General features: G+C 44.0%; 1 protein-coding gene across 4 annotated transcripts in view; it reads left to right on the plus strand.

Annotated features, from left to right (window-relative positions):
- Nucleotides 1–6,437, plus strand: part of ILDR1 (immunoglobulin like domain containing receptor 1) — an 85,225-nt gene extending 78,788 nt beyond the window's left edge. For 2 of the 4 annotated variants that reach the window (XM_074033332.1, XM_005548002.5), the window contains 2 exons: nt 104–924; nt 5,656–6,437. In XM_074033332.1, coding sequence (XP_073889433.1) covers nt 104–924; nt 5,656–5,697 — 863 coding nt within the window. In that variant the 3' untranslated portion in view covers nt 5,698–6,437. Of the gene's footprint in view, nt 1–103; nt 2,040–5,655 lie in introns of those variants that run through there. The other 2 variants (XM_074033331.1, XM_074033330.1) reach the window with 1 other exon arrangement.
- Nucleotides 6,438–8,964: the final 2,527 nt, after the last annotated feature.

Raw genomic sequence — 8,964 nt, forward strand, 5'->3', positions numbered from 1 at the left:
TGGGAGGGAGTCATGCTAACCAATGTCACATTTTGATGTCCTGATTCTGAGGTGTATGTTTTGGGCCATTTGTTCTATATGTCATGTCCTTGTTTCCATTCAGATTTGTCCCTGCGGTCCAGCCTCCCTCAGATGCCAATGACCCAGACCACCAATCACCCTCCCATCACCAATGGTGTCCTGGAGTATTTGGAGAAAGAACTGCGGAACCTCAACCTGGCACAGCCTCTGCCCCCTGACCTCAAAGCCAGATTTGGCCATCCCTGCAGCATGCTGTCCTCCCTGGGCTCCGAGGTCGTGGAACGCAGAATCATCCACCTGCCCCCACTGATCAGAGACCTGTCATCCTCAAGGAGGACCAGTGACTCCCTGCACCAGCAGTGGCTCACCCCAATTCACTCCAGGCCCTGGGATCTGAGAGATGGGAGAAGGCAGCACCATTACCCTGATTTCCACCAGGAGCTCCAGGACCGGGGGCCAAAGTCTTGGGCATTGGAAAGAAGAGAACTGGACCCATCGTGGAGTGGAAGGCACCGTAGCTCTAGGCTGAATGGGTCACCCATACACTGGTCAGACAGGGACAGCCTAAGCGATGTCCCCTCGTCCAGCAAGGCACGCTGGCGGCCGAGCCACCCTCCTTTCAGGAGCCGCTGTCAGGAGAGGCCCCACAGGCTCAGCCCCCGGGAGAGCACTCAGAGGCACGGGAGACGACGCAGGCACCGCAGCTACTCTCCTCCCCTGCCCTCTGGCCTCAGTTCCTGGAGCTCTGAAGAGGACAAGGAGAGGCAGCCCCAGAGCTGGGGGGCCCATCGCCGCCGCTCGCACTCCCCACACTGGCCCGAGGAGAAGCCACCTAGCTACCGCTCACTGGATGTCACTCCAGGCAAGAATAGCAGGAAAAAAGGGAGTGTGGAGAAGCGCTCGGTGAGCCTGGGGCATCCTGCTGAGGGTCGGGCATGGGCAGAGAGGACCCTCCAGCCAGGCATGACCACAGCCAACACAGGCTGCCTCTCATTCTGCCACAGAGGGTGCCTCCTCCCCGGTTTGCCCAAATTACACTGTGGGCTGGGTGGACTACCTCTTGCTAAAGCTAAAGAAATCAAGCGCGTGCAGAGTGCAGGGGAGAGTTCGCTGCCTGTGAAGCGCCTTCTCAGCATCGCTTCGGCTGTCATCGCAGTCCTGTGGGGCAAGCCAAGCGGGGTCACGGGAGAAAATAAGGCTCAGCATGATTAAGCACCTTGCAAGCTATGAGCTAGGACTTGAATGCAGGTCGTTGTGGCTAAAGCCTCACCTCCTTTCACAGCTGCTTTGCTTTCTTTAGTTAGCAACCCATTTCCATACCCCAAATTAGAACACTGGGCCTGACAGAAGACGCTTGTTAAGTCAGCATTCAAGGCCCTGGTATATGTGAGGTTGGGACCCTCTGAGACATCCCCTGGAAGGGACCATTAAACTGATTTTTAAAACCCTGATATTCCATATACAGGCCAAAACATTAAGATTCTGTGGATAGGCAAGATGCCAACGGGTGCCAGACATAGTTAAAAGGGGAACACAGAAGGGCGTAGGCCTTTAGGGCCTCTGGATGCAGATCTTTTGTGTTGTTTTAAAGAAGTGACTTTAAAAATTATTTGGGGCTGGGCGCAGTGGCTCACGCCTGTAATCCCAGCAGTTTGGGAGGCCGAGGCAGGTGGATCACCTGAGGTCAGGAGTTCGAGACCAGCCTGGCCAACATGGTGAAACCCTGTCTCTGCTAAAAATAAAAAAAAAAAAATTAGCTGGGTGTGGTGGCGCATGCCTGTAATCCCAGCTACTTGGGAGGCTGAGGCAGGAGAATTACTTGAATCTGGGAAGAGGAGGTTGCAGTGAGCTGAGATCGTGCCATTGCACTCCAGCCTGGGTGACAAGAACAAAACTCTGTCTCAAAAAAAAAAATTTTTTTAAATTAATACATCCAAATGACAGCATTCCTTTAATGTTGCCACTTTGCAAAGCTATGTTGCCATTGCTCAAAAACATTAATAAACTACCTCAGAGCCAACTTACAGGCTACCCATGAAGATCTTTTCTCTATTTGACCAAAATCCTTTTCTCTTTCGCTTCTGTTGAGATAGTCAAAGGTATATGCAGTAGCTCTGAAAGAAGTTCCCGGAGCAGAGAGATATTATAAAAGAAGAACTGTAGTCTCTCACAGGTTTTGAAGGATACAACTCTCATTTGGAAGTACATGTTCTGCTGTGAGTTTTTTAAAAACTCAATCACACACATGGTGTGTGCAAAGGAGCAGGCCTCTTAGGAGAGCCACAGTGCTGCTCTTTCTAGAGCAGAACCTTGGTGAGAGTGATTTGTGAGGAAGGTAGCAAAGACCAGCAGGCATTTCTGTAATAATCAATGGCAATTATATCATCTTCTCACACATGTCCCTTGAGTGATAAGGATCAACAATAGTGAAAATAGCTACTCCTTACTAAGCGGTACTGAGTTATAGACATCTTATATAACGTCTTAATCCTCACAACCACCCTGTGTGTTTTGTACTATTATCCTCATTTACAGATGATACAACTGTTTCTTCTGTGTTACCAGTAAGAAAATTACATCCTGAAAGAAAACACAGTCAAAGCTGGGACAGTCACACCTCCTTTACTCATGTTGTGACTAAACCAGGTCTCTTCATTATAACAATAACAACAACAAAGTTAAGATCCAGTTTTGGACCCCAAATCTACAGGCTATCTTCTTCTAAGTTAAATTATTTTCTGTAAGTTAAATTATGTGGCTTCTTGTAAGTGAGAGAAGGGTGAGGAACACCAGTTATATTCCAGACACTGGATAAGCCCTTTAAGCCCTTTCCAAACTTTCTTTTTTTCTTTTTGAGACAGAGTCTCGCTCTGTCGCCAGGCTGGAGTGCAGTGGCGCGATCTCGGCTCTCTGCATCTTCCGCCTCCCCAGTTCAAGCGATTCTCCAGCCTCAGCCTCCTGAGTAGCTGGGACTACAGGCATATGCCAGCACGCCCGGCTAATTTTTGTATTTTTAGTATAGACAGGGTTTCACCATGTTGGCCAGGATAGTCTCAATCTCTTGACCTTGTGATCCACCTGCCTCAGCCTCCCAAAGTGCTGGGATTACAGGCATGAGCCACCGTGCCTGGCCTCCAAGTTTCATTTCATTTAATCCTCACAACTATGGGAGGCTCAGAGAGGTTGAGTAGCATGCCCAAAGCCACACAGCCAATAGGGAGTGAAGCTCAGGTTTGAATTGCACTTTGATTCTCAAGCCTGTGCCCTTTCTGCCTCCTTAGAGGAGTATAGTCAAGTGCAGTGGCATGTACCGATAGTCCCAGCTACTCAGAAGGATAGGAGGATCACTTGAGCCCAGGTTCTAGGCTCAGTGAGCCATGATTGCACCACTGCACTCCAGCCTGAGCAACAGAATGTGACCTTGACTCAGAAAAAAAGGAAAGAGAGAAAGAGATTATCATTTGGAGTCAATGATATCTTCTGGTGACTTTATTTCTTCCTCATTTTCTGAAAATATCACAGCTTCCTTTACCACCTACCACAACCAAACCAAATTTTCAATTGTAAAGTTACTCCCAAGAAGCAAAGATTTTGTACAAGAAATTGTAAAAGCCTCCATTGTTTGGTGTTTCTTTGAGCTTATCTCCCAAGGAGCTATCACTTTACTTATCACATTCAACTTTCCATTCATATTCTGACAGTGAGCAGAGGCCCAGGACCAAAGCTCGATTTGGGAGATTGCTCAGTTTGAAGGGCACTGTGTTTAGTTTGTTTTGTTTGTAACTTAAATTTTGAATGCCTTTACTGAGGCAAAGTCTGCAGGGCCAAAGTCATGCTCTTCCCTCCTCTCCTTGGGCTGGCTGCTGCTTCTTACACAGGCTGCCTTCCTAGCCTCTGAAGTCATTAGAGCTTGTAATGAAACATCATAATACAACTGGGCCTCTAGATGGGGACCTTCCATCATGCAGCACTGGAAGTTTCTGTTTACTGCTTGAGTTGATAAGATGTATCACTATTTTCCTAAAGCAGGCTTTCAGCAGTTACAGCTTTACCATAACTTTTTATAAAATGCTTATTTAAAATACTTTATTTGGCATTTAGAGAAACATAAATGGAACAATTATTTTTTGGTGTTCATGTGGAACCTTCTCTCTCAAGAGTAATGTTTAACAAATAGATACCGACAAACAAGGGCTTCCATACAGATGATTTCATGGGAACCTGAAATCGGTAGAAATTATATGTTACACAGTGCCCATGAGAAAATGGAAGTTATATTGAGGGATCTTCCACCCAACTTCAGAACCAGGATTCCAGCCAAGATCTTCTCAATTCAGGTCTGGTGGCCTTTTCACTCCACTGAAGCTATAACCTCAGAAATATAAGGAGCAAAAACTTCAAGCTTTTACCTTCAGTGATTACAGACTTGTGTGGCCCAGGCTCCTGGACTCCTTCCAATCAATTATCTTTCTTTCTAATCTTATCCTAAGACATTCTCAAAGTATTTCTGGCTTGTTCCAAACTTGGCCAGTATACACCTGTTCTAATACAAGAGAAAGCCAAGGTGTTCTTTCTTCTCCAACCTAAATTCAAACTTTCTGTAGAGAATCCCAGCTTTTTTCTTGACTTTTTGATTTAATTTTTAGAAAGTTTTATGTTGGCATTCTTAATCTCCTACTTTCAACAAAATGTCTACTCCTTGATCATGTCTAGGTTTTCTTTTAGCAAACTTGGACAAGTTCCTTTTACTGCATTTCATTGTCTTCTATTGTGTCAGAGAACATTTTCCTGCAGTATTTTGATTAGAAATCATGACCCCTGAAACTCACTTTCCTGATAAATTGGAAACTTTCTTTTTTATAGCAACATGAATGTACATACATATGTGATCCCTTTTGAGCAGTATATTTTAGGACAGATACCTTGTTTTCCTATTTCAAATAAGATGAGGAAGGTCACATTCATGGACCACAACTATAGATATTCAAAACTTAAATAAAATGATCCCCTACCATAGCTAGAGAAATATGAGAAATGTCAACCACAGTTCTTCACCCTCACCAAGGAAGTGGAAAAAGCCCAAAGACCAAGTAGAGTGGAATAACTTCTAAAAAAAAAAAGCCACTGAGTATGGTCAGGAAGAAGTAATTAGTGATCTTTGAAAAACAACTTCAGAGAAATACTAAGGTTTGAAGCCAAACTTTTTAGAAGAAGGTTGGGAAGGAATGATTCAGGAGATTATAAAAAGGAAAAAGAGAACTGAGCAATGTCTTTATGAATGAATGGGAGGGAGATGGACTGGAGAATGGAACAGGGTACCACTTTTTGAGTCTCAGGGAGACTTGAAGGTATTAGAAAACAGAGCAAGAGGCAGAGTGAATTAGACTGGATTAAATGTTCAGAAATTAAAGGTATTTGAGGGAGTCTCCAGAGAGGTAAGCAAGAAAAACCTAAGCCTAGGGAGAGAGATTGGTTTCATGAAGAGTAAAGAAGTATTTTTTAGGTTCAGATCTGCTGTCCTGGCAGCCACCACCCACTTAGGATTTATGAATCAAGCACACCTTATGTGTTACATGCATAGACGGATTACACTGACTGGATTTTTTTTTGTGTGTGTATTCTTCTATTCCCCAGGAGAAAGACAGCTCTCATAGCGGAAGGAGTGTGGTCATTTAGTCACCAAGCACACAGCACAACTTCTGTGGCTACTTCTCGGCTTCTACGTGTCATCAGCATCACCTAGATTTCCAGCTGACTTGGGACCTGCAAGTCTGAATTTAACAGTTTTGGCTTAGATTCTGAGAATCAAATAGAAGAATTTTAAATACAAGATTTTGAGATTGGGTGTAGTGGCTCACACCTGTAATCCCAGCACTTTGGGAGGCTAAGGTGAGAGAATCACTTGAGACTAGGAGTTTTTTGTTTTTTTTTTTTTATACTTTGAGTTCTAGGGTACATGTGCATAACGTGCAGGTTTGTTACATATGTATACTTGTGCCATGTTGGTGTGCTGCACCCATCAACTCGTCAGTACCCATCAACTCGTCATTTACATCAGGTATAACTCCCAATGCAATCCCTCCCCCCTACCCCCTCCCCATGATAGGCCCCGGTGTGTGATGTTCCCCTTCCCGAGTCCAAGTGATCTCATTGTTCAGTTCCCACCTATGAGTGAGAACATGCGGTGTTTGGTTTTCTGTTCTTGTGATAGTTTGCTAAGAATGATGGTTTCCAGCTGCATCCATGTCCCTACAAAGGACACAAACTCATCCTTTTTGATGGCTGCATAGTATTCCATGGTGTATGTGTGCCACATTTTCTTAATCCAGTCTGTCACTGATGGACATTTGGGTTGATTCCAAGTCTTTGCTATTGTGAATAGTGCTGTAATAAACATACGTGTACATGTGTCTTTATAGCAGCATAATTTATAATCCTTTGGGTATATACGCAGTAATGGGATGGCTGGGTCATATGGTACATCTAGTTCTAGATCCTTGAGGAATCGCCATACTGTTTTCCATAATGGTTGAACTAGTTTACAATCCCACCAACAGTGTAAAAGTGTTCCTATTTCTCCACATCCTCTCCAGCACCTGTTGTTTCCTGACTTTTTAATGATCGCCATTCTAACTGGTGTGAGATGGTATCTCGTTGTGGTTTTGATTTGCATTTCTCTGATGGCCAGTGATGATGAGCATTTTTTCATGTGTCTGTTGGCTGTATGAATGTCTTCTTTTGAGAAATGTCTGTTCATATCCTTTGCCCACTTTTTGATGGGGTTGTTTGTTTTTTTCTTGTAAATTTGTTTGAGTTCTTTGTAGGTTCTGGATATTAGCCCTTTGTCAGATGAGTAGATTGCAAAAATTTTCTCCCATTCTGTAGGTTGCCTGTTCACTCTGATGGTAGTTTCTTTTGCTGTGCAGAAGCTCTTTAGTTTAATTAGATCCCATTTGTCAATTTTGGCTTTTGTTGCCATTGCTTTTGGTGTTTTAGACATGAAGTCTTTGCCCATGCCTATGTCCTGAATGGTACTACCTAGGAGACTAGGAGTTCAAGATCAGTCTGGGAAACATAGTGAGAACCCATCTGTACAAAAAAAAAAAAAAAAAAAACAAATTTGGGTATGGTGGCATGCACTTGTAGCCCCAGCTGCTCAAGAGGCTGAGGCAGGAGGATCCCTTGAGCCCAGGAGTGCAAGGCTGCAATGAGCCAGGATCCCATGATCACACATCTGTTCTCCAGCCTGGGCAATAGAGCAAGTCCCCATCACTAAATAAAACCAAAAAGCCAAAAAAGAAAAAAGTTAGAGTGTGAGGAATACCAACTATAGTTTTAGCCTTGGTTCATGCTCTCTTTCATATTTATATAGTCTCTGACTTGTAATGGACCCTGACTGCAATGTGATTCCTCAGAAACTTAGTAGCCTGAGTCTTTCAGTAGATTACACTGCCCAGAACCATGGCCATTCTCAGAGTGAGAACTTGGGAATTTTTAAGAAGAAATCAAACACGTTTCAGGAAGAGGAAATCTATGGAGTATTATAGGGACATTCCCATGGGAATGTGTCTTCCTCCATGGCAGGTCTTGAGGGTCCTTTCTTGTTAGGAGTTTATCCTGCCATCCCCATGCCCAGTCCTGAGGTTCCAGTCAGAGATGGCATAGGAAATACCCCAGCCATGTGCCACTCATGGACTATTTATTATAAGTGTAGAAAATCACAGAGAAGCAGTTTTGCACCATTCTTGTTCCTGTGCCTTGTTTTCCTCTTGGTCCTTTTTACCTGTATATCTAATTTATATGTTCGTATATATTGTGTATTGATTGAAGTCACTTTAAATCCTTCTTGGGAATGACACAGTATATAAATAAGAAAGAAAGAAAGAAACCATACCAAGCTGAACGTGCTGCCCCAAATAAATATCTGCTTTCCTACTCTGGTGCATTTGATTGGATTAAGCCACCTTCACCACTAAAGTTCAGAGAAGACCCCAACCAACCTAGGGAGTTCTGGAGCTACCATTCTCCTGGCACTACTCAGCCTTTCAGAGCTGAGATTTCCCAAGCAGAAGCATCCAGGCAGGTCTTGCCACTCAGAGGGCCCCAGGAAGAAAGGACTGTATTTTCACTATAATAGGCTCTACCACCCACTCCCATTTTTCTCAGCTCCTTTGGAGGCTTCATGAATCCATGTGTGCTTGATGTAGAGATCCACACTGAGCAGACTGGAAGGAGATGGCCTGAGTGGAGGAGAGTGTGTGTGTATGTTCCTCAACAGTATCCTTATGTGCTCACTTTAGATCCTATTTATTGACACATCCATTTTCCCTCAGTCTCATTAATTTAATTACATGTGGAGAAAATAGGTTAAATTTCTGCATTAGGTAGACTTCTCTGGGATTTTTGATTATTCATATGTAATTGGATCTAAATTAGCAAAAAATATATATATTTACAGATAATGTAGACATAACATTCAGTAGGTGAGAGACTTCTGGTCTGGACAAGATGGCATTGTCCCATTTCCCCTGCTATGCCCTGCTAAGCACAACTTAATACATTTTGGAAATGGTACAGGGAAAAACCAAAGGAGAATTCTAAAGGGTGTTAAGAAGAAAGCAGGCTGGTTTGAAAACCCAGGACCAGAAGAACAGCACAGAGGCAGGGCATCTTATATCCCCCTAACTATCAGAAGGTGTTTCCTCACTTTCCATCTAGCAGCATAAGGTAGCCCAGTAGCTCACTCTTCCCCCTGAACCTAATGGAGTCCCTCTGGCAACCTCAGGCAGGGGGACTGATTGGAAGTCCTAAAAAAATAAGTGACCAGGGGAAACCCCTTCTTCCCTGCTGGGTCAGAAACTCCTCTTTTCCAAGGAAAGATACTGAGGTGGACAGGAGGAGCCAGTATGAGAAACGTAGGAAAAACAGGTGGTCCAGTTGAGG

The sequence above is a fragment of the Macaca fascicularis genome, chromosome 2, assembly GCF_037993035.2.
Source record: "Macaca fascicularis isolate 582-1 chromosome 2, T2T-MFA8v1.1".
Lineage (NCBI taxonomy): Eukaryota > Metazoa > Chordata > Mammalia > Primates > Cercopithecidae > Macaca > Macaca fascicularis.